Source organism: Dasypus novemcinctus, chromosome 26 (assembly GCF_030445035.2).
Source record: "Dasypus novemcinctus isolate mDasNov1 chromosome 26, mDasNov1.1.hap2, whole genome shotgun sequence".
NCBI classification, from domain to species: Eukaryota; Metazoa; Chordata; class Mammalia; order Cingulata; family Dasypodidae; genus Dasypus; species Dasypus novemcinctus.
Genome location: NC_080698.1, coordinates 55878331 through 55904025, shown reverse-complemented (window position 1 = coordinate 55904025; position 25695 = coordinate 55878331). Strand labels below are relative to the sequence as shown.

The following is a 25695-nucleotide window of genomic DNA, read 5'->3' as shown; positions in this document are numbered from 1 at the left end:
CAGGCTAATACATGCGCTGGTAATTTGTGACATCTCTGGGTAACTCATTCATTCAGTTAAAACATAACGTGTGCCTACTCTGAGCCAGGCACTGTGTTGGATTTGGGGATAGATTTGTCAACTAGAGTGATACATTCTTTCCTTCATGGAGCTTACTTTCCAGCATTGGTGAAAGGTGTGTGTGGTGTGTGTGTGTGTGTGCGTTTGAGAGAGAGAGAGACAGTAAACCAGTAACTACAGAAGACATTTACAAATAGCATTAAGTGTGCCACGAGCAGATTAAGACATAATTTGAGGGGACTGCAAAAGGCTCTCTGGGAAGGTAACATTTAAGCCATGACCTGGTTGACAAGAAGGAACCAGGTTTGCAAAAAGGGGGGAAAGGTGGACACGGTGCGAAGGGGAGAACATTTCAGGCTGCACAAAGAGAAAATGGAAAGACTTTTTGCAGAAATAGGTTTGATGACTCCTGAGGGGTAGGTAGAGGCCAGGCCAGGGGTACTGGTTTCTCTTTATCGGGGTGACCTTGGGCACGTTCAGCTCCGACACACCCCCACCCAAATAATGGTCTCAGGATTTGTTAGGAGAGGGTCCACCATCCTATGTAGGAGGGGCGGCAACCTATGAATTCCCCTTAAAGCTGCATCGTGATAGCAAACGCAATACTTGGATTTAGCTTGTGTGATATAAACATTTTAAGATAGCAAGCTTCCCGAAAGAACGCTTTATTCCCACTTCCCATAAGACTGAGACATCTATCCTCATGGAAGAACATACAGCTATTTTTACGGAGGCCTGGGGGGGCTGACAGAGCGGGAAGTCCTCCAAGCACGCGAAACCTGGCTGCACGACCGAGACCGAGACGGCCAGGGCGTCGCACGCCGCGTGGAGGTAGGATGACCCGCCTGGGACCCGCCCCGCCCCCTCCGAAAGGCAGGTGCGCCTGCGCGGCGGCTGGTAGGAAGGCTAGTTCGCATGCGCGGGGCGTGGGCGGAGCCTGAGCTGAGGTCGGGCTCAACCCGGGCGTGGGCGTGGCGATCGGCGTGGGCGTGGCGAGCGGCGTGGGCGGGGCGAGCGGCCGGTGCGGGGCGTGGGCGGCGCGCGTGGTCCCGTCTGGGCGCCGCCGCCGTCCGCCGCGCGTCTCACTCCCAAGTCAGGCCTCGCCGCGCCGGGAGGCAGAGCGACATCCTGGCGCAGCCGCCGACGCAGACGTCGCCGGGGCCGGCGAAGGTGGGCGCCGTCCCCAACCGCCGCCTGGCGGGCGTCCACGGCGAACCCATGTCGTCGCCCCCGGGGCGCCGGGCCCGCCTGTCGCCCCCCGGGACCAGCAAACTCTCGGCCGAGGCCCGCGAGGACCTGCGGCGCCGCCTCCTGCGCCTCATCGAGGGCAGCCGGGTGATGATCTTCAGCAAGAGCTACTGTCCCCACAGCACGCGGGTAGGTGGCGGCCGGGGCCGGGCCGCGGGGTGCGTCCCCGGGGGGGAGGTCTGCGGCGGGGGCTCCCCGTCGGCGGGGGTCCACTGTGGCCCCGCCACTTCTCCTCTTCCCCCTTCCGCACCCCCTGGGGACCCCGAATCCCAGCGCCCCCCACCTTCGGTCCCCGGGACGCGAACCCGGGGCCCGGCAGTTCCCACTCGGGGCCCGAGCGAGCGCTTGCCGCGGGCCGGGGCCCTGGTCTGCGGGTGCCTGCCGCGCGGGCCGCGGCCCCCAGCCTCGGGGCCTGGCGGGAAGGAGGAGTCGAGAGCCGTGCTTTCGTCTCTGCCCCTCACCCGCACCCACGGGAGGGGCGCGGTCGTGCCGCCGGCGGCTCCTGGAGCAGCTCCAGCCGCCGAGACTTCCCCCTTAATTTCCCCGGATATTTTCTGGGTTCACAGACATACTGGATTGACCTCCTGTCCTCGGCCGTCCGGCTTTTCACTCGATTAAAATTTTGTCTTGGTAAGAATGGTGCTTGGAGAGGCACTGACTTTGGAGTCGGTAACGCCTGCACCGAAGTCACTTTTTTCCCCCTTGCTCCCCGCGTGTGTTGACCTTGAGCAGGTTACAGAACTCCCTGGAGCCCTGGGCTCCTCACCTTGTAAAGTGAAGATGAAGGGATGATAGGAGCTGGTGGGCCATTCTCACTGTCTTGACCCCTAGCTTTATATTTGGGGGGGCTAGCTAGGGGTCTGGCATGATTTCTGTGGGCACACGTGTTCTGAGTTTATAAACAACCCACTTCCAAATAAATATTTGGAAGATAACCCTTCTCTAAGATGGGGCACTTTCCATATCTTGAAACTTAACTTCACATGACCAGAAAGTTGAAGTAGTGGTACATGGAAGATTATATGAAAAAGCAAAAACCATGGTATTGGATTAGGTTGGTGGAATTATAGATTGTTTTGTATTTTAAAAAATTTTTTATTTCTCCCTCCTTCCCTGCCCCAACCCACCACCCCCCAGTTGTCTACTCTCTGTGGCCATTTGCTGTGTGTTCTTCTGTGTCTGCTTGTATTCTTGTCAGCGGCACTGGGAATCTGTGCCTCTTTTTTTGTTGTGTCATCTTGCTGTGTCAGCTCTCTGTGTGTACGGTGCCACTTCTGGGCAGGCTGCACTTTCTTTCGCGCTGGGTGGCTCTCCTTACGGACGCACTCCTTGCTCTTGGGGCTCCCTTACGCTGGGGACACCCCTGCGTGGCATGGCACTCTTTGCGCGAATGAGCACTGCACATGGGCCAGCTCACCCTGGGCCTCCCATGTGGTAGGCAGATGCTCTATCCACTGAGCCAAATCTGCTGAGCCAAATCCGCTTCCCTAGATTATGTTTTTCAAGTTTTTTTTTCAGGTTTATATTTGTATATATATATATAAATATGTAGTTTATATGTCTATAGATTTAAAGTTTTTAAAAACGTTTATCATGCATGCACATTTAAAAGAATAAAAAAACTAACACTTGTGTTCTGAAGTCTTTGCCAACACTGAAAATCTTGGGACAAATAATCATCCATTACAGGAATGTGGCCACTACTTTTTTTTTTAAAAGATTTATTTTTTTAAATTTTATTTCTCTTCCCTTCCCCTACCCCCGTCTGCTCTCTGTGCCCATTCTCTATCCGCTTGTATTCTTGTCAGCTGCATCAGGAATCTGTCTCTTTTTTTGTTGTGTCATCTTGCTGCGTCAGCTTTCCATGTGTGCGGCGCCCCTCCTGGGCAGGCTGTGCTTTTTTTTTGCGTGGGGCAGCTCTCCTTGCAGGGCGCGCTCCTTGCGTGTGGGGCTCCCTTACGCGGGAGACACCCCTGTGTGGTATGGTACTCCTTGCTCGCATCAGCACTGCGCATGGGCCAGTTTACCATGTAGGTCAGGAGGCCATGGGTATAGAACCCTGGACCTCCCATGTGGTAGGTAGTTGCTCTATCAGTCGAGCCAAATTCACTTCCCATGTGACCACTACTTTTGAGTCCCAGGATGTAATTGGACAGCTCTGATTATTAGAAGTTTTTTTTAAATTGAGCCAATATCTGTCTCCCTGAAACATTTACTCACTTTGTGAGTGAGCATTCCTCGAGTGGGCAGAGTGGAGAACCATGCTTCTACATGGCTGGCAGATCTCCTAGTATTTTTTCTTGCCTGGCCAAGGAGCCCACTTTCTTTTCAGCCTTCCTATCATCAGTCTTTACACCTGCCCCTTCACTGATGCAATTGTGCAGTAGTTTGTCCATGAGCCTTTTAAATGTCTCACCCCAAATTGGACCCCATGTTCCATGTAGGTTGGAACCAATGCAGTGTCAAGTAGAGAACTTTGTTCCTTGATGGGACCACTAACGTTTTATAACATCTACTGTGTTAGTCAGCCAAAGGAGTGCTGATACACAGTACCAGATAGCTGTTGGCTTTAATAAAGGGTATTTATTTGGGATAAAAGTTTACAGTTACAAAGTCCTAAAGAGTCCAATTCAAGGTACCGTAACAGGTACTTCCTCACCAAAATCTATTGCCACTTGAAGCAGGATGGCAGGCGATGTCTGCAAAGGTTCAGCCTTCCTCTTCCTCTTCAGGCTCCATGGGTCCAGCTTCTTCCTGTCTCAGCTCGTCTCTCTTCCTGGGGTTCATTTCTTTCCAGGCTCAGCTGCTCTGTTCTCTTCACAAAGTAAGCTGCCAACTCTTAGGTGAACGGCTCATTTCTCTTCCTGGGCCACAGGATCAAAGATAACAAAGCTTTGTCCTCTGGTATCTTCTCTCTTCCCATGTGTGTCGTCTTCTGTCTGCCTTTTTGGTTGAGTGTCTGCTTATATAGTCCACCAAGGGGTGGGAGCTCAACCTGAGTCCTGCCCTACTGAGCTGGTCGAATCAAAGTCCTAATCTTGATTTAATCAAGTAAACGTAAAACCTTTGAGTTTAATACAGTCAAAGGGTGTCATGCCCAGGGGAACAGGCCAGTTTATTCACATAATACCTTTTTTTGAATTCATAAATAATATCAAGCTCATTCAGGAAGTGTTATTGGTTGCTTTTGGTGTTGTGGGGACAGAAAAATGAATCATCTGTGCTCTTGCCTCTTGAGAACTCAGTCTAAGGAAATGTGGACAGTCAGCTATGTGTACAGAAAAGAAGTGCCTGTGAAAAACAAGTGCTGTGGGAAAGAAGACAAGAACTATTGCTTCTGTGGGGGCAGCAGAAAAAATATTTGAGGAAGCAATATCTAAATTGGTCCTTGAGGGACAAATTGGACTTCTGTAGGTTTGAAGAGAGCTTAGCCAAGGAATTTGTATAAAAAAAGATAAGAGATGATGAAATGAAAATAGGGAGAATGTAAGAATGTAGAGTTCCAGAAAGGAAATTTGCAGAGTAACTTGAAGTTTGACTTAAAAACTGTATTGAGAAGGGCTTAAAATGCTCACTCATAAGGGTGAATTTAATGATATAGGCAAATATAAGCTGTTTTGGACTTTTGAGAAGGATGTTGGCAGTATCTGGCCAGTGTTTGGAAATCCGGATGTTTTAGTTTGCTAAAGACTGTCAAAGCAATGTATCAGAAATGGTTGGCTTTTACAGTGGGAATTTATTAACTTAAAAGCTTATATTCCCAAGGCTGAGAAATATGTCCAAATCAAGGCATCATCAGTAGATGCTTTCTCTCTGAGCTGCAGCTGTGGGCGATCAGGCAGAGGGCAGGGCACGATGGCAGCATCTGCCTGGCCTCTCTGTGACTGTCTCTCTGCGCAGCTGATGCCAGCTCTGGCCTCTGGGGCCCTCGTTCTTAGCCTCTGGGGGTTTCTTTCTGTCTCTGCAGCCAAATCTGTCTGTATTCATCTGTTTATAAAGGACTCCATTTAGAGGGTTAAGAGCCACCCCAGGTCACAAAATCTAGTCAAAAGCCCTTAACTGACATAATTTAATCAAAAGGTACCACCTACAAGAGGTTTACACATACGGAATGGGTTCGCTCTAAGGACATGATTTTCTGGGGTCCACCTGGCTTCAAACTGTCACACTGGTAGTGGTGGGAAGGAATAGACTGAGTGGAGGCAGCTCGGCTAGTCTAGAAGTTAACATTAAAGTACAAGTGCAAGATAAGGGCCCCCACGAAAGAGTGAAGAAGATGCCTTGATTTTTAAAAAATCCCCTCCCTTTGTTAATTTCAAGCCAGTCCTAAATGCATGTATTTGTGGAAAAAATTTATATGTCCTCGGGTTAAATTTTATCATGTTGATTTTTGCCTCCTCTTTCCCCCAGTACAAATAGTTGGCATCTGTATTTGCATTTGTATTTGTATTTGTAAGTCAGATGGTGATAAAAGTGAATTAAAAATCCACGTAGAGAAAGGGAGCTGGGGTCTGCGCAGTGGATAGGGGATGCAGCGTAATTGTGCTGCTATCCAAGGTAATACTTGGATACTACAAATATACTGTTACATTCGCTTCTTTTCTAAATGTGTATTTATACCAGTATTCTAGGGAGCCTACCTGTGAGCTTTGTCACTGGGAAAATGAGTTAAGTGTGTAAGCCTTCATTGTACCATTAATATCTCCCCGTGCCTTCCAACAAAAAGGTTTCTCAGAGCCTTTTTCTCTGCCATTGTTGTGGAAATATTCAGTGTTCTCAAAGTCTCAGGTGTTTTTCCTCTCCCCTGGAGATAATATCAATTATGATGAAAAGGGAAAATGAAAAAAGGAAGTCCCAAATAATATCCCGTTGTATGGAGAGAGCACATTTAGTTTTTTCCATTCATTAGTTAATTGACATTTGACTTGCTTCCATCCTTTGGCTATTATGAATAAAGCTACTTTGAATATTTGCGTACAGGTTCTTCTGTACAGATGTGTTTTCTTTGCTCTTGGATAGATACCTAGGAGTGGAATTCCTGGGTCACATGATAATTCTGTTTGACCTCCTGAGTAACTGATAGACTGTTTTCCGCATCAGCTGCACCATTTTACAGTCTCACAGGGTTTGATTTCCTTACATCCTCATCAACACTTATTTTTAGGGTTTTTAAAAAAATTTCTTCTTCTTCTTATAGCCATCCTAATAGTAACCTATAGTGGTTTTGATTTGCATTTCTCTGGTGGCTAATGATATTGACTCTACTTTTATATACTTCCTGGCCATATGTCTGTCTTCTTTGGAAAAATGTTTATTAGATCTTTGCCCATTTTTAAATTATTTGACTCTTTATTATTGAGTCATAGGAGCTCTTTATGTAGTCTAGATAGAAGTCCCTGGACAGATAAATGATTTCTAATTATTTTTTCCCATTCTGTGAGTTGTCATTTCACTTTCTTGGTGGTGTTTTTGAAGCACAAAAGGTTTTAATTTTTATGAGGTGCAATTTATTTATTTTTCTTCGGTTGCTTGTATTTTTGGCATCACATCTAAATATCCATTACCAAATCTTAAGATCATGAGATTTATGCCTATGTTTTCTTTAAACAATTTTATAGTTTTAGCTCTCATATTTAGGTCCTTGATCTGTCCAGTTGTGCCAGCACCATTTGTTGAAAAGACTGCTCTTTCCTCAAGGAATTGTCTTAGACTTCTTTGTGGGAAGTTTGCTGATTACTAATTCAATCTCTGTATCACTTATAGGTTTATTCAGCTTTTTTGTCTTCTTGAGTCAGTTTAGGGTAGTATGTATCTTTTTAGGAATTTGGCCATTTCATATAAGTTACTTAATTTGTTGGCATGTAGTTGTTGATAGTATCTCTTTATAATCTTTTTAAAAAAAAAATTTCTGTAAGGTTGACCTCTTTTTTTTCCCTTGATCATTCTAGCTAAAGATTTATCAATTTTCTTCCTCTTTTCAAAGAACCACTCTTAGTTTTGTTGATTTTCTCTATTTTCCCATTCTCTATTTCATTACTTTCCACATTCATCTTTATTGTTTTGTTCCTTCTACTTGGTTTAGGTTTCATTTGCTCCTCTTTCTCCATGTCTTAAGGTAGAAGCGTGGGCTATTGATTTGAGCTCTTTCTTCTTTTTAAACATGGACATTTACAGCTATCAATTTCCCTCTAAGCACTGCCTTAACTGCATTTCATAAGTTTTGGTATGTAGTGCCTTCATTTTCATTCATCTCAAAGTATTTTCTGCTTTCTCCTGTGATTTTTTTCTTTTGCCCATTGGTTATTTTGAAGAGTGGTGTTTGCACCTGTTTGTGAATTACCACATTTCTCTCTGTTACTGACTTCTAACTTTATTCTGTTGTAGCTAAACAGCATATTTTATATGATTTTACATTTATCTAGGCTTGTTTTATGGCCAGCATATGGTCTGCCTTATAGAATGTTTTTTGTATTTGAGAAAACATGTATTCTGCTATTATTGGGTTGAATATTCTGTCGATGTCCATTAGGTCTTGCTGGTTTATGGTGCCATTCAAGTTTTCTATATCCTTTTTGACCTTCTGCATAGTTCTATCAGTTATTGAAAGTGGAGTATTGAACTCTTCAGCTGTTTTTGTTGAATTGTCTATTTCTTTTACAGTTCTGTGAGTTTTTGCTTCATATATTTTGGGTCTCTTTTTAGGCGCATAGATGTTTATAATTGTTTTTGTCTACCTGAAGGAGTGGGACTTCTTTATAGTACATTTTCCCCCCAACCCACCATATTTTTTTAAAAAGAAATTCTATTTTATTGATACATATTAATAAAGCATCCATTTTATCCAAAGTGTATAATCAGTGGTGTTTGGTATATTCTCAGAGTTGTGCATTCATCATTTCAATTATTATTAAATATTTTCATTTTATTTTAGTACTAATAATAAACAAAAAAACAGACAAACAAGGAAATGCCTCCCCTCTCAATCTGTCTGTTTTCCCTACTGTACCTAGTTCCTATTCTTGTACAAATATTTGTTTATTAAGCCATTTTCTTGAGATATTTTCATATGCCATATCATCTAGCCAAAGTGTATAATTAATAGCTATTTTTTTAGCTGTTAAAAAGATGTGTATTGTAAAATTGTAAAATAAAATAGCAAATAGATTGAAAGAAAGTGTAAATTTGAAAAGAGAGTGTAAGTCCAGGTTAGATTTCATATAATCCATTATAAGAAATAAGTAGTATAGCAACACACATTTATAAATGTAAATAATAATTCTTTCTGCATAATCAAATTCCTATTTGGGGGAGTGGATTTGGCTCAATGGATAGGCATCCACCTACCACATGGGAGGTCCAAGGTTCAAATCCAGGGCCTCCTGACCCCGTGTGGTGAGCTGGCCCAAGTGCGGTGCTGATGCGCGCAAAGAGTGCTATGCCATACGGGTGTCCCCCACATAGGGGAGCCCCATGAGCAAGGAGTGTGCCCTGTAAGGAGAGTCACCCTGCGCGAAAAAAGTGCAGCCTGCCCAGGAGTGGTGCTGCACACACACACAGCTGACGTAGCTGACATAGCAAGATGATGCAACAAAAAGAGACACAGATTCCTGGCGCCACTGACAAGAATACAAGCAGACACAGAAGAACACACAGCGAATGGACATAGAAAGCAGACAACTAGGGGGCGGGGGAGGGGAGAGAAATTAAAAAAAAAATTCCTATTTGGGAATTCTTCACATCTTATTGGCATGTATTACTGCAGGTAACAATATGGCAACTTATAATTTTCTGAGGCAGAAAATTTCAAAATCTTTTTCAACAGTAGTCATGCTAAAATTATTGATCCAGATATATTAATTAATGAGTATGCCTAAGAAAGGGCTAAAGGAAAATGGAGTATCCAAAAATATATCTCTTCTCCAGTCCTTCTCAATTAAAAGCATTTCTTTTGTATGAAGAAACTTACTAAATATTGATCATCAACACTCGATAGACATTAGAGCTAGCAGCCAGGGGAGAGAGAGAGAGAGGAGAGGGAGGGTGGCAGAGAAGAAAAATGTCAATAAGGAGAGAGAGAATATCAAAAGAAGGTCATTAGACCCATTATTGCTCAGAAGGATAGATTCTTGCTGTTTTCAGGTCTACCTGGAACATGGCTAGCAGCCCCCATGCCAGGTCTAAACCTTTCTCAACAAATTTGAAAACCATGCAGAGACAGTTCTCAGAAAAGCATGAATTCACCTAGAAATCACTCCTAAGGAGATCACTAGGTTTCAAAACCCGGCTCCTCAGAGCTCAGTACGCCAAGGGTCAAGGAAGAAATGACAACAAAAATGAGAAAACACTGACAGCTCAATGATGAGGCAATCTATCAAAAGCCATCAGATACCAGATATATGCGAGCTTAGCCCACAAGGGATGATAAAACCTGCTCAGGAGCTCAAAACTGGCCTTCAGGCCCTGGGTTCCAGGTGGCTCCTGGCAGAGGAGGCTGGCAAGGCTGGAGCATGCTACCCTCCACTTCCCAGGCCCTCGGGAAAGTGGCTGCCCAAAGTACATTTTAAATGTGCGTTTTGTCTGATATTTGCATCAGCTTTCTCTGATAACTCTTTAAACTCTAGTTGAATCTCAGCTGTATCTTTTTCTCTAAAGTGTTTCTCCTGTGGGCAGCATAAAGTAGGGATCTTGGTTTTTTGATTTAATTTAATTTTTATTTTTTTATTTACTGCTTATGACTGGATTGTTTATTCACATTTAAAGTTATTGCTATAGTTAGATTTATTTCTGCCCTTTTACTTTTTGTTTTCCATGTGTGTCATGTCTTTTTTTGTTCCTCTATTCTTCCTTTGCTGCTTTATTTTGCATTAAGTGAATATTTTAGGATGTAATGATTTTTTTTCACTATATTTTGAGTTTTTTCTTTGTGGTTTCCTTAGGGCTTATCATATACATCTTTTCTTGTTAATTTTTAAAAATTTTTTGAAGTTTTTAAGAAGATAGTTAGATTACATAAATGTTACATAATATATATATGGAAATCCCATATGCCCCACTCTCTACCCCTCCCACACTTTCCCACATTAACAACGTCCTTCATTAGTGTGGCACTTTTGTTACAATTGATGAACACATATTGGAGCATTGCTACTAAGTGTGCATTTTATTTACATTATAGTTTAAACTGTCTCCTGCAAAATTTTTGTAAGTTATGACAGTATATAATGGCCTGTATCTGTCATTGCAACACCATTCAGGACGGTTCCATTACCATATACATCTTAACTTATCAGGGTGTACTTCAGATTTATACTAACTTAATTCCAGTGAGGTATAGAAATGTGACTCTTCTATAACTTTATCTTCTCATTCCTTTTTTTGTACTATTATCTTTATGCATAGTACATCTATGTATGTTACTAACCCAACAATACATTGCTATAATTATTAACTAAGTAATTTTATATGTTTTAAAGAAGCTGCGAGAAGAAAGGAGAGGAAGTATATAATTATGGACTATGTTATACTTGTATTCTTCTTTACCATTTCTGGTTCTTTTCATTTGTTCCTCTGGATTTGAGTTACCATCTGGTGTTAATTTCCTTCCTCCAGTACAGTTTTGCTCCCATCCATTTTCTTATACTGTTATTGTAAAATATATTTGTGAATGTTACGGGCTGAACAATACAATTATTTGTATTTACATATGTTACTTTACACAATTGTTTGTAAATCATTTAAGAGAAGAAATGTATACTTCTAATTATCTTTTTTTTAAAAATGGTACTTAGATTACATAAATGTTACATGAAAAATATGGGATAGTCCCATATGCCCCGCTCCCTACCCCTCCCACGTTTTCCCACGTCAGCAAATCCTTCATTAGTGTGGTGCATTTGTTACAATTGATGAACACGTTTTGGAGCACTGCCACTAAGCATGGATTGTAGTTTACATTGTAGTTTATGTTCTCTCCCGCACATTTTTGTACATTGTGACAAGATATATAATTGCCTGTATCTGTCATTGCAATATCATTCAGGACAATTCCCAAGTCCTGAAAATGCTCCCAAATTATACCTGTTTTTTCCCCTCTCCCTCCCCTCAGAACCTCCAGTGGCCACTGCCTCCACATTAACCATAAAGTTCTTCATTGCTAGAATCACAGTAAGTCTATAGTAGAATAACAGTGAGTCTACTCTAGTCCATTGTTCATTCCCCAATCCTGAGGTTTCTGGGATGGTGATGCCCATTTGCCTCTATTTGAGAGGGGGCTTAGATCCCATGGGGCAGATGGATGGGACTCTCTTGCTTGCAGTTGCAGACTCTCTCTGTTCCTTGAGACGGTTGTCGTCCATCATCATCTCCTTGTTAGCTGTCCTGGGTGAGTCCAATGAACTGGAGAGTAGGTGTTGCAACTCTGATGAGATTCAGGGCCCAACTGATACATGGAAAGTCCAAAGATTTAAGTCTCTTTTACATATACCTATCTACTCTAGTATAACTATAGGTTCAAACAGAAGGGGCAGAAGAGCCATGCGTAGGGAAACCACAACTGAGTTCAACTCTGTCTCACTGGGGAGCATAAGTTCCAAAGTAGGGCCCACTGGCAGGGTGCCAAACTCCTGAGCTGTCAGCCCTGCCTGTGGTGTCTGGATGTCTCCAGAGCCCTCAGAAGTCTTGCTGTTTGAGGCAACATTTACTGTGGCAGTCAATGAGATCCTGCTGAGATGTGCATGAGTGTCACCTCTGGAATGACTTCCGGACTCACTTTAAAGTCTCTTAACCATTAAACTCATTTGTCATTCTCCATTCCCCTTTTGGTCAAGGTCTTTTTCCAGTTGCATTGCTAATATCTGTATTCATTCTTTTGTGACAACTTAAATTATTCTCTGGGGTCACTTGCTTTCTAGCGGAAGAACTTCTTTAGTGTTTCTTGTAAGGCAGGTCTGTTAGCAATAGAGTCTGTCAATTTTTGTTTATCTGGGAAATTGTTATTTCATTTTTGCTGGGTAGAAGATTCATTATTCATAGTTTTTTTTGGTTTTTTTTTCTTCAAGCGTTTGAATATACCATCCCACTGCCTTTTTTTTTAAAGATTTATTTTTTACTTCTCTCCCCTTCCCCGCCCCTCCTCCCAGTTGTCTACTCTCTATGTCCATTCGCTGTGTGTTCTTCTGTGTGTCTGCTTGTATTATTGTCAGCAGCACCCAGAATCTGTGTCTCTTTGTGTTGTGTCATCTTGCTGTGTCAGCTCTCCGTGTGCAGGGCACCATTCCTGGGCAGGCGGTGCTTTTATCGCACTGGGTGGCTCTTGTAAAGGGGTGCACTCCTTGCACGTGGGGCTCCCCTGTGGTGGGTACACCCCTGCATGGCAGGGCACTGTTTGCGCTCATCAGCGCTGCATGTGGGCCAGCTCACCACACAGGTCAGGAGGCCCAGGGTTTGAACCTTGGACCTCCATGTGGTAGGTGGACGCCCTATCCATTGGGCCAAATCCACTTCCCCCACTGCCTTTTGGTCACCATTCTTTTTTATGAGAAGTCAGCTATTGATCTTATTTGGGTCTGTGTATGTACTGAATTGCTTTTTTTTTGTGACTTGCACTTTTCTTTTGTCTTTGCCTTTCAGTGTGTTTACTATGTCTGTACATGAGGGTCCCTTTGTGTTCATGTTATTTGGAGTTTGTTGAGGTACTTCAATATGTAGTTTACTGTTTTTCATCAAAATTGAGAAGTTTTCAGCCATTGTTCCTTCAAATATTATTTCTCCTTTTTTCTCTTCTCTTTATGGTTTTCACATTATGCATATGTTTGTGTGTTTAATGGTGTCCCACGTATCCCTGAGGCTAGATTTTTCTTCTTTTTTTTCTCTCTCTTTTTCAGATTGCATAATTTCCATTGATCTATCTCAAGTTTGTTGATTTGTTTTTTCTGGTAGTTCAAAATTTACTGTTGAGTACCTCTAGTTAATTTTTCATTTAATACTGTATTTTTACTTCACAATTTTCATTTGCTGCTTCTTTATAGTTTGTATTTTTTTATCGATATTTACTTTGGCAGAGACATCGTCATCTTATCTTCCTTCAGTTTTTTAAACATGATTTTCTTTAATTCTTTGAACATATTTGTAATGGCTACTTTGTTAAATCCATCATCTGGGCCCTCTCACAGTCAGTTCCTGTGTGTTTTTTTCTCCTGTCACACTTTTCTGTTTCTTTGCCTGTTTGACTTTTTTGTTGTTGTTGTTAAAAACTGGACATTTTAGGAAATGTAGTGTAGCATCTCTGGACACTGAACCTTTCCTGCCCTGGGGTTTGTTTTTTTTGTTTGATTATTTATTTCCTTAGTGACTTGGATGGATTATTTGGTGGAAATTTATTCCCACCCCAAGGTTGAAGCCTCTGATTTTGCTCCTCAGAGAAAGCCTCTTCAACATGTGTACAGCGTGGCTTTTTTTTCTTTTTCTGTCTTTTACAGTTTCTTTCTCTAGCCTCTGTTATGCTGCCTGCTACTGCTGGCATCACACCCAGCTGCTCAGGTCTGCTCATCGCAGGGCGATTGCTCTATTATTCTCTACCGTGTCCTGAAATATAAATTGTCCCACTGTCTGATCCAGTGAAATTTGGGTCTCTTTGCCGAGACCATTTTTGAGGCAAATCTTTGATGTTTGTTCTTATTCTTAGCACTTTTTTCTGGTTTGTTTTGTTAACTTGCTAGCGTACACTACTTGTTACTCTGATGGAGTATTCCTCTTAATTGCTCACCACCATGATTTTTAGGTTTTCAAGCTTGAAATTCCCCCGCCCTCTGTTGGAAGTAAAGCCTTGCGTAGGGCACGGATGTTAGTGTTCGACTCCTGGAATGCTAGGAACGAGGTCTCTCCTGGGCAGCGCCTCTGAACCTCCTTTCTGGAGCTGGCAGCACTGCCTGAGCCCCAGCTGCCCTTCTGGCCTTGCCTCTCTCGGCGTGGACTCTCCAGTGAGTGAGCTGGGCAGGGCCCCAGGGCCCCAGAGCCTGCCACCTCCTGCGCCTCGGGTAGCCCTGGCCCTTTGGGTGAGGTCTGGTGGCCACACTTGCAGGGCGTTTTTTTTTTTTTTTTTTTTTTTTAAGGTTTTTTTATTTTATTTTATTTTATTTTATTTCCCCCCCTCCCCTGGTTGTCTGTTCTTGGTGTCTGTTTGCTGCGTCTTGTTTCTTTGTCCGCTTCTGTTGTCGTCAGCGGCACCCGCTTCTGTTGTCATCAGCGGCACGGGAAGTGTGGGCGGCGCCATTCCTGGGCAGGCTGCACTTTCTTTTCACGCTGGGCGGCTTTCCTCACGGGCGCACTCCTTGCGCGTGGGGCTCCCCCACGCGGGGGACACCCTTGCGTGGCACGGCACTCCTTGCGCGCATCAGCACTGCGCATGGCCAGCTCCACACGGGTCAAGGAGGCCCGGGGTTTGAACCGCGGACCTCCCATATGGTAGACGGACGCCCTAACCACTGGGCCAAAGTCCGTTTCCCTGCAGGGCGTTTATTTAGCCCCAGCGATGAGGAGCTGCGCGGGGCCTGAGAAACGCTAGAGGCCCCCTCCCCTTAGACGCGGCGCCCACGGTCAGGGAGCTCTGTGTTCTGGGCCACGTCCACTGGGAATGCGCTGATTTTGGGATGGGGGGGAGGAGCCCGACATGGTTCAGGTGCCACAGACTTGCTTTTTTTTTACTGAAATTGCCTAGATTTTCTTGAGTAAGCCTTTCTTCAGTTGCTTTATTCCCTTCAGTTTCCAGAGACGTTAAATAGTTGTGTTTTTTAAAAAAATAATTTTCACTAATTAGGGATGTTTCCCTGGGGAGCAGGTCTGCGACGCCCCTTGCATCTCCATTCTGGAAACAGAACCTCTGGGCTCTATCTCGATGGCTGCGGGCATTGAAGGATTTTAAGAAATATGGTGAAAAGTGGGTTTTGAAAGACCATTTGGCTGCAGTTTGGAGAACTGGACGAAACAAAGCCAGATGGAAAGAGAACTCTTAGGATGTTACTGAGAAATTCTACCAGTAAATGTTGGTGGGCCAAATCAAGAGCGCAACTCTGGGAACTAGAAAAATGAACCCATTTAAAATAGAAAATGCTTAAGACATAGTCATTACATGGATGCATGGGGAGTCAGTATGGGTGTGGGAAGGTGTCCTGTGAGGAGGAGACCTTAGCGTGACTCCTAGGCATTGCTTCTCTTGGTGTGAAAATGCAAGCTCTGATTCAGGGCCTGATGCTGCATGCCTGGCAAGCTTCCAGATGTCGCCCGGGCTGCATCCCTCCGCAGCTGGCGGGTGGTGGTGTAGCGAGCTTATTTTAGGGGGGCAAGGCCTCATCTTGTTTATTCTGTATCTCCAACCCTCAGCCATAGTAGGTGTTTGATGGATAAATACCTGCCGAGTGCTTTTGTGACTTGAAAGGAAACACAGAAGAGGAAAAGGTACACAGAAGAAGGCGGCTGCACTGGGGGCTTGTGCGCCAGGTGCTGTGGGGACATCCTAGTGGGGAATTAATACTGCCTTGAGTTTGAGAAGCAGCTTTGGGAAAAAGTTGTAGATTTGGGAGTCTTAAGGTTACAGAGAGTAGAAGAAGACAAGGGATTGGCTGAAATTATTCTGGAAAGACATGTAGGGGAAGGAAAAAAACCCCTAGGGACCAGAATTCAAATACCTGAAGATTTCTTGTGGACTGCCCATATTTTGTAACTCTGTTGCATCTTTTGTGAGAGTGAAACTTAAGTGAATTTTTGTTGCAGGTTAAAGAACTCTTTTCTTCTTTGGGAGTTGAATATAATATTTTGGAACTTGATCAGATTGGTAAGTAGAATGCTTAATACGGTGGGTTGATTTGCAATAAATGTCAACAAGATTCCTTTCTTTAAATGAACTGTTTTGATTTATATTCAGCTACACAGTAATGAACCCATGTGTGACCAATTATGTGTTCTAAAGTTTACAGTTTTTTTTTCATATTTGAGGGTAAGGGGGGAGGGGGAAGATAAGTGAGCAGCTAGCCCTGAAGTCACTTTAAGCATTTAGGTGTATCTGTCAACTTTCTAGTAAAATAGATTAAGCTGTAATAAATGAAAAGAATCTGGTCCTATTTCCAGGTTGTATTACCCATGAGGGGAAACCTTAATTCTTTAGCTTTGTGCTCTTGAATTATTTTCGTCCATTTATCCATCCATTCTTCTCTTAGTTGAGCACCTAACACATGCAGGTGTTTTGCAGGGTGGGGGACGCAGTGGTGAACAAAGCAGACTTGGCCTGTGCTTTCCTAGGAATTCACCAACTTGTTTTAGCCGAGTCATCTTAGTAAGTGAAATGTTCTTCAATCTTTGAGACTTTTCCAGAGGGTGTGCCAAACAAGGTTGTCTTATGAGTCATGGTCCAGTTGTATCTTCTAGAGGTGGAGGTTAAATTTTGGGCTATGATGGCAGAGATTTTTCAAATGCCATCATAGGAAGTGTTTTCTGAATTATTATGATTTCAGCAGACTTTATCTTGATATTTACTCTTTAAAGGGGATTCTTATGTCAGAATAGTTTTTGCATTATATGTTAAAATCTAACTTAGAAGGATTTTTAAAAAAAGGGTTCAATAGCATGGTGTTTATCCTTTAACTATGGCTTCCTTTGAAAGCATAGGTATTTTCCCCAATGTGGCTCGTCATTTCATGAAATTTTATAACACATCGACTTAAAAAAAAAAAAAATGTATTTATTTATTTATCCTTCCCTACGCCTTGTTTGCATTTGCTGTGTCTGTCTTCTTTGTTTCTTTTGGAGTCACTGGGAACCAAACCCAGGACCTCCCGGTATGAGATGGAGGCACTTAATTGCTTAAACCACCTCTGTTCCCTCTTTGTTGTTTATCTCATTATGTTTCTCCTCTTGTGCCTCTTGTTGTGTCATCTTGTCATGTCAGCTTGCCATCCTGCTCACCCTCTTCAAGAGGCACTGGGAACCTCTGCTCCCTGCTTTGTTGTGTCTCATTATGTTTTTCCTCCTGTGTCTCTTGTTGCGTCCTCTTGTTGTATCAGCTTGCTGCACCTGCCTGTTGTGCCAGCTTGCTCTCTTCTTTAGGAGGCACTGAGAACTGAACCACAGACCTCCCGTGTGGTAGGCGGGAGCCCAATTGTTTGAACCACATTTGCTTCACACATGCTGACTTTTGATAAATATGTCCATGTGAGCATTTGGGTATTGCAGCACTGCAGTTCAGCTCTCAAAATCTTGTAAGCCTTTCAGTGTATTCATATATTTAATATTTTTATTTTTCAGATGATGGTGCCAAGGTTCAAGAAGTGCTGTCAGAGATCACTAATCAGAAAACCGTGCCCAATGTTTTTGTGGGTAAAGTACACGTGGGTGGATGTGACAGAACCCTTCAGGTAACGGTTTCTTAACTGCTGTTCAAATGTTGTTTGTACAAGTATTTCAGAGGGGAGAGAGTGGTTTCAGAGATTGGTTCACCTGTCTCTTGGAGGCTGTACAGTGGAAAAGCGTACAGGATGGTTATCAGATAACACTGATGGCTTTCAGGGTGGCTTGCCTTCCCACCCAGCTGAACCTCAGAAGCTGAGGAGGAGGTTTCTGAGTGAGGTAGCCAGGAAGCACTTTCTGGGCAAACAGTGCCATCCCGGAGACCTCTTTGGGGTGATGGGGAGTCGCGCCGTGGGGAAGCGAAGGCTCTGCTGTCCTTGTGGTTTAGTAAAGTGAGTCAGTGCTCACATTAGCGTCAAGAGTAATTGGAATGCCTGTCAGGGCTCCTGACCCTGGGCGGCTTAGTCTAGGCCATGGCTGTTAATTTTCAACTCCTAGAATGCCAGAAATGAACAGAAGTGTTGCTGAGTTAGAAACCGATAGATCAAACTTGACGTTTATTAAGTAAGGTACTTGTTTTATAACCAGTTACTTCTTTTAGAATTATGCTCTGCTGTATCCTTCGTATATGTATGCAAATATTCTTAACTGATGATTGATTAAATACTTATATTTGAGTTTTTTAAATTAAGAACGCTATTTTATGTTGGGCAAGAAGGTCATCTGCATTGTGTGTTGATCTATGACCAGCATCTTTGTCTAGTGAAATCTTTCACGAGTCCTTGAAACTGTAACCCACGTGCACATGGTGAACGGGAACCTTAACGATAGACCCTCAACAGCTTCTGAAGGTTGATTTTGCAAACCCTAATCTGGAAGGTGATGTCAGGGAGTGAATCTGGAGATGCAGAGATATTAATTCCATTCCCAGACTGAAAGGAGTTTCCCTGGATGCCAAGACCTTAGGTGATGGATTTCCCCACGAGCACCGAAAAATAAGGAGGCCTGAGGAGTCCTCTTTAGAGCAGTGCCTTCTGGGGCTTCCGAGGCCCAGGGACTGGCTTGAGCAGCCGTAAGGAAAACAGTGTTGCTAAACCACATATTGAACCTCCAAGGTTACCAAAGCTGCTCCTTCCTTCCTTCCTTCCTTCCTCCCTCCCTCCCTCCCTCCCTCCCTCACCTCCCTTTCCTTTCCTTCCTTTCCTTTCTTTTCAAAATTTATTTCTCCCTCTCCCCCCCCTCCCCATTTGTCTGCTCTCTGTGTCCATTCACTGTGTATTCTTCTGTGTCCACTTCTATTCTTGTCAGTGGCACTGGGAATCTGTTCTCTCTTTGTTGTGTCATCTTGCTGCCTCAGCTCTCCGTGTGTGCAGCTCCACCCCTGGGCAGGCTGAATTTTCTTTCACACTGGGTGGCTCTCCTTATGGGGTGCACTCCTTGTGCGTGGGGAGCTCCCCTATGCAGGGGACACCCCTGCATGGCAGGGCACTCCTTGTGCGCATCAGCGCTGCGCATGGGCCAGCTCCACATGGTTGAGGAGGCCCGGGGTTTGAACCCTGGACCTCCCATGTGGTAGGCGGACGCTCTATCTGTTGAGCCAAGTCTGCTTCCCCCAAAGCTGCTTCTCATCACAAGGAGGGCCACGTGAACGATTGCACACTGTGCGGAGCCAGCCCAGTGGCCATCGCTTACAGAAAAAGTGCAACGTGTGCGTTGTGTGGGAAGCATGTACTTCGGCTTAACTCCTAACTAGTTGGACCCCTTTTGTATGTCATCCAAATAAACTCACAATTCCAACATGTAGGAATGATAAATAAACTGTTTATGAGAGTTCATTAAAGAAGTCCCTGCCGTTTGAATGTAGGTGCAGAACAGCAAAGTTTGAAAGCAACTAATGCCGCCTTCTCCTTTCATTTAAAATAGGCACACCAGAGTGGCTTGTTACAGAAGCTCCTGAAGGAGGAGGAGACATATGATTTCGACCTCATCGTCATTGGTGGTGGTTCTGGTGGCCTCGCGTGTGCTAAGGTACAGAGGCAAAAGTGAAACATGGGTGATTTCCCTGGTGATTGCCATAATTGTTTCTTCTGCTACTTAAAAAAAGCGCAGAAGTTAATTATAATGTTATAATCTAAGCTTGTTTTGTAATAGTTTTAATAAAGAGAAAAGATTGTCTTATCACACAGGCAGTCTGCTTTCATTTAGGGGAGAGTAAATTTGAGGGAGTGTCATGAACCTGACAAGATCTTTATATGTAGCTATTTTTTTTGTTATGTTTTCTTTTTTTTTGTAGGAAGCTGCCATTTTGGGCAAGAAAATTATGGTGCTAGACTATGTAGTCCCATCCCCTCAGGGCACGTCCTGGGGTAAGCTATTATTCTTTGTTTTTTGTCGTTCTCTGCTGTTCACATACGTTATTTGCTTTACAAGACATGATCTAGTTTAATCTTCATACCATCTCAAGAGGTGTAACTAGCCCTGTTTCATAGATAAGGAATCTAAGTAATTGGCCTAAGCTTGAGTAGTAACAAGTGGTAAAATTGGAATGATTTTTAAAAATTTAATGCATATCAATAAAATTGATTTGTTTAAAAAAATAAAAGAAATCCAAGAAAAATTTGCTAGAAGGAAAAAAATCTCCATGATCCATGCATTCCTGCGCTTCTGCTGTAACCCTTCTGTCTGCACAGGCTTGTATCTTCAGTTCATCACAATTCCAGTGTTGCTGCTGTGTCATGCTCACCTGTTTGCCATAAACGTTTTTCTGTGTCTGCATTGATTTCATAATTGACTTATACATGCGCGTGGAGCCACAGTTTAATGAAGAGCAGAGTGTGGTGACAGCCCTGGGACTGGCGTAGAGTGGATGGCTTGATCTCCATGTTCTAGAACTTATCGCTTCTGTGCTGGACATTTTCTGCTGTGTTTCAAGTCCCTTCTCCATCTGTTGCCACCTGCCCTGCGCCCCGGGAGGCGCTCACGTGGGAGCCTGGCCCTCTGGCCCCGGTTGGACTTGGCCAGCTGGTGGCCCTGGAGGTGAACAGAGGGAGGGAAGGTGGTGAGCCCGGGTCTCTCTTCCCCGCCTCCCTCCCTGCTCGGACGCTAAGGGTCATCCCTGGCCTTGTCCTCTAGGGGAAGCCGGGAGCCCTATGGGCAGCCATTTCCCCCTGGGCTGCGGGGCTCCCTCAGCTGCATAAGCATGGCCTTGCCCTGGTTAATACGGGGTACGGGTGTGAATTCTACCCCTCGTGGTACTTGGTAAGCCCTGGCCCTGTGAATTTTGTAAATAATCCCCCTGTAAACGCTCCTCCTTGACCCAGCTTGAGTGTGTCGCCTGTTTCATGCCAGAACTCTGACTGATAAAATGTAAACATTGTTTTTTAAAATTCAGATGTACTCCAAAAATTTTAGCCTAGACTTTGCATAGTAAAGCTCATCTGCCTTGATTTTCCTCGACCTGCTCTCCTGGTGTGTGTTCACTCACCTCTCCTTCCTCCTTCCTTCTACCTGTTTCCTACTGCCCGGAAATTCCTGCTTATCTAGCATCCCAGAAGAGGCTGCTGTCGGGGGGCTCTTTTGACTCGGGTGCCCAGAGGCGGCCCCATGCATGACGCGTGATGTATTGTTAAAGATTCAAAGTAGGTGCCCCCTGCAACTTGAGGGCACACAGCTTCTTGGCTCAGGGCGGAGTCCTGCAGAGTACAAAGCCTGAAGCTGATGCTGATCCTTTGTGCAGCAGATACCTTAACAGCCTGATAAAGGTCTGTTCCCTCTTTGGATCAGACTGAAATGAAGTTTTGGAAAATTCCCCCAGGAAACTGTTCTTATGCATGTCCATAGATCATTATGGTCATCCTTGGGGCTCTGCCATGTTCCCTCAGTGAGGGATTTGGAATTAATAGCATGTGTGTCATTGTGGGGTGGGGTGCTGTGGCCTCACCACCATCTGCGTTGCTCGTTTCCATGAGCTTCCCTGGTGCTCATCTGCAGGAGTGTCAAACCACACTCACAGGGGAAGTACCACTTCTCTGCTTCTCTTTCTCAGGTCTTGGTGGTACTTGTGTAAACGTGGGCTGCATTCCTAAGAAACTGATGCATCAAGCCGCCCTTCTGGGACAGGCATTACGGGACTCGAGGAAATTTGGCTGGGAGTACAGTCAACAAGGTGAGTGATGGTATCTAAAAATACAATGGGAGACAAGGAGAGGAATGCTCTTCTAGAGGAAGACTTGCTATTCGTACTTTTACAGTTGAGTTGGACGTTGATTCAATAAACCTACACTGAGAGTGCACCACTTGCCACCCAGGCACCAAGGACCCAGAGCCAAGCTGTTCCACTGTGGCCCTGCCCCGTGGGCTTTCCTGCCCCAGGAGGAAGCTGTTTCAGTGGTAGCAATCCCAAAAGCTTAGCAGAATGGGAAGCAAGCACAAGTTTTAGAATATTTTCAGGTGTAAAGAAAATAGAATGTAAAGAGTATTTTCTGAATTTTGTCCATTTGTGGTGATAACCTTTTCTGTCTTTTTCAGTGATAACATAGGAATTTGGCTAATGAAAGGTAGAAAAACAATTTAATCCAATAATCATTGATTGGTTAGGCTTTGTGGAAACAGATACAGGGAAGGTACGGTTCCTGCCCTTCAGCAGCAGAGTTTGTTGGAAGAGATAGATAAGAAAATGTTCGTTTGGAAATGCTCTATAATGAGGGATGCTGTTTTGGGCATGGACTTGAGGGACTCTTCATGCGGCCTGTAGGGTCTGGGGGCTGGGGTGTGCGTGACAAAGCAGACTTTCAGGAGTGCTTGAGCTGAGTCTCAGAGGTCACGGAGAGCTGGCTCAGAAGTCAGACACTCAAGGCAGGAGCAGCTTGACCGCAGTGTGGACCTGGCGAGATCATGGTGGGTGAGATGAGAGAGGTAAGCAGGTCACAAAGGCACTTAAATGCCATTCTAGGGAGTTAGATTTTCCCCTCATGGTAGGGAGATAGCTGTTGAGGAGCTGAAGCTGGAGAGGAGCACCAGCCACAGTTTGGATTGAGAGTCACGGAAGACTCTGGGGCCATGGGGTCAGGGGGGGAGGAGATCAAAGGCAAGGAAGCAAGGTGGGCCCCAGAGCAGAAACTCGGAGGAACAGTGACGGAGCCCTGGACCAAGCCTGGAAGTGGGACCAGAGAACAGGCGGTAGCTTTGGAGAGAGCCGGGGCCGTTGCACATTGGTGACTGTCAGTCTAGGCGGTTTAGCAGAATAATTTTTGGAATTTTTAAAGCATTATCAGTGAATTGTCCCTTTCCCCAGTTACTCTGGGCATGTGTATGCTTTAAGTTTCATTAGATGTTTCTGGTAACTGAGCCAAGTGATGCTTTTTTTTCTTAAGATTTATTTTATTTATTCCCCCTCCCCTTTCCGCTTGTGCTTGGCTGTCTGCTCTCTGTGTCCCATTTGGTGTACATTCTTCTGTGTCTGCTTGTTTTCTCATCTTCTCTTTAGGAGGCCCCAGGAACTGATCCTGGGACCTTCTGACATGGGAGAGAAGAACTCAGTTGCTGGAGCCACCTCAGCTCCCTGGTTTGTTGTGTCTTTTATTGTCTTTTCCTCTGTATCTCTTTTTGCATCAGCCCTCCATGTGGGCCAGCTCTTCACCTGGGCCAGCTTTCTGTGTGGAGGCCCTGGGAACCGAACCTGGGACCTCCCATGTGGTAGACAGGAGCCCAATCACTTGAGCCACAACTGATTCTGATAAGCCACCTGGGTCATTGATAGGGCGGGGGTGAGGAAGAGGAGGGCTTCGGGAGGAGGGACCAGCCAAAAACGAGTAGCATTCGTTGAGCTGGAAAGTGAAGGCAGGTTTGGATTAGTGGCCAGGTACGGTTGGGTTCAGATTTCCCAGGCTGTCAGCACAGTGGAGAACTGAAGGTCAAGCTAGTTTATCAGTTGGTTGCAGAAAAAATAAGGCCTCTCTGCTTGCCAGTGTAACTTCTGCATGGTGTTTTCATGTTCAGGAATTCCTATTCTTCCAGAATCCTCCATCTTGGCTGGACATCCATTTAAGGCATCTTTGAAACTTTGCGGATGTCCATCAGGCAGTTAGACACGGGTCTGATTTGAACTTCTAGAGGGGACAGGGTAAGGGCTGGTTCAGCGTCATCGCATCTGGGTAATAGGTGAAATCCTAGGAGTTGAAGAGATGATCTGGGGAGAATCTAGAGATTGAAAAGAATAGAAAAAACAGACAAAATTCTGCGGTATTTGAACGCTTAAGGTAAGTGAGGGAGGAAAAGGAGGAATTGAAAAGAGTTATGTTGTAGAACTCATGAGAGGTTAGTTTTCAGGGGCAAGAAGAACGAGAACTAACTTAGTCCAGTGCTGCAGAAAGGCCAAGTGGAATAGGAACTATATTACGTGTGTTTTGATGTGGCAGTTCGGAAGCTAAGGAGTTGCTTTCTATTATAAGAGGTATTTAGAAGCTGTTTATAGGGTAATAGAGTCTGTGTAGAGAAAGAAATAATGAAAGCCTGCTTGGTGTGGAGAAGGCCTGTGACCAGCTGAACAATCCGCGACAGAGACAGTTCATCAGAGGCTGTTTGTGTGATGACTTTAGAAACATCAGTTTCCATACTAGATGGCTGCTTTCTGCATTTGTTAACCTTGTTTATTCTTCATTGTTTCACACTTACACAGCGCTGCAGTTTCAAAGAGAAAACAATTGGGATGTGTGTTTGCACTCCTCTGCTTCGCTGGAGGGTTCAATTTCTGTCCTTGAATTCTTTTTCCAAGTGCTTAATTTTTCTAACTCCTTTAAAATATTCCTTGACTGGCCAAATCTCTTCCTAGCTTCCTCAAAATTTCCTGTGTACTTCTGTACATATAGAAATGTTTTTTAAGTTAACTTTGGGGTGCAATACCCATAAATACTCAGCCAGTATTTCGAGCTTAGCAGTTTTGAAGCACAGACTCAATAAATAGCCAAGAACGAGAAGTCAGCCTTTCTCTAGACAGAATACCCTTTGCTGCATCTCGAAGACATCATTGCTGGGCTTCCCAGCCACCCTGGTCCTGGGAATGGTCTCAGCTTACCTGCCTGACCAGCTGGAGGATTCGTTGTCCTAGGTGAGAATGCCTCTGCCTATTCCTCTGACTGGTACAGCATGCGGGACAGTTTGATAACAGGTGTTTCTGTTATGAGCTCACTCACCTTCTAGGCTGTCAGTGTTTCAGCTTCTCTATTTGGAGGTGGTAAAGAATTGCAGAAAATTTAAATGAACCAGCAAATCGTAACTGAAAGGCTGCAGAGGGATCCAGTGTGAACACAAACTGAGCGCCCCTTCAGTTTGGCACTGAGCACATGTGCAACCTCTCCTTTCTCCTACAGATCCCAGAAGTGATGAAAACATTTTCTAACCAAGCTGGTAACTAAGTCAAAGTGCTTTTAGTGGACTAGAAACAGGAAGAAATCCTAAGGGTAGAAAGCAGATGGGATCAGTTTGAAGAAGGAAACCATGGCCAAGGAGAAAAAAACCTCTGTAGTTGCCGCAGCTGGTCTGGGGGGCTCCACACCTGGAGGCAGTGGGCCCAGGAGCTGGGGGGCAGCAGGCGGCGAGACACCTGTAGCAGCAGGAGGGGTTGTCCCTCCACATCCTCTCTGCCCTTGGGAGGCTGTGAGGAGCAGAACACCTGTCCTTGGTCTGGAGCAGTGTGTGGGACAGCTGAGGAGTGTTACTGGTGACCAGTAACTGCCAGGAGGGCCGGGGAGGCCCTGGGAGGCCCTGGGCATCACCTCTTGCTCACTTTGCTGTAATACATGCACCGTGGAAGATACTGTCAGAGAACTTGCTATAAGGTAGACACCATCAGGAATCCCCAGGTACTTGGGGAAAGGAAGCAAAATAAGAGGAGCAAATCCAGCCAGTGGAACAATTTGCGTTACAGGAAACGGAGCTAATAAAACCATGCAGGGCATTTCAGAGAGGTGTAAGTGATACGCCCAAGAGAGAAACGGCTACTATGTCAACAAAAAGGTATTACATCTTAAAAAAGAAAAATCTTTGATTATATGA

The 25695-nt window shown here is 44.5% G+C and overlaps 1 protein-coding gene across 3 annotated transcripts in view; it reads left to right on the top strand.

The window, feature by feature from the left end:
• The first annotated feature begins 1074 nt into the window (after positions 1–1074).
• Positions 1075–25695, top strand: part of TXNRD3 (thioredoxin reductase 3) — a 110909-nt gene continuing 86288 nt past the window's right edge. For all 3 annotated transcript variants that reach the window (XR_011647580.1, XR_011647579.1, XM_004449099.5), the window contains exons 1-6: positions 1075–1437; positions 16075–16135; positions 17602–17711; positions 19567–19671; positions 19937–20009; positions 21689–21808. Coding sequence is in view for 1 of the 3 variants with exons in the window: in XM_004449099.5 (XP_004449156.1) it covers positions 1279–1437; positions 16075–16135; positions 17602–17711; positions 19567–19671; positions 19937–20009; positions 21689–21808 (628 nt within the window). In the remaining 2 variants the exon portion in view is untranslated. The remainder of the gene's footprint in view (positions 1438–16074; positions 16136–17601; positions 17712–19566; positions 19672–19936; positions 20010–21688; positions 21809–25695) is intronic.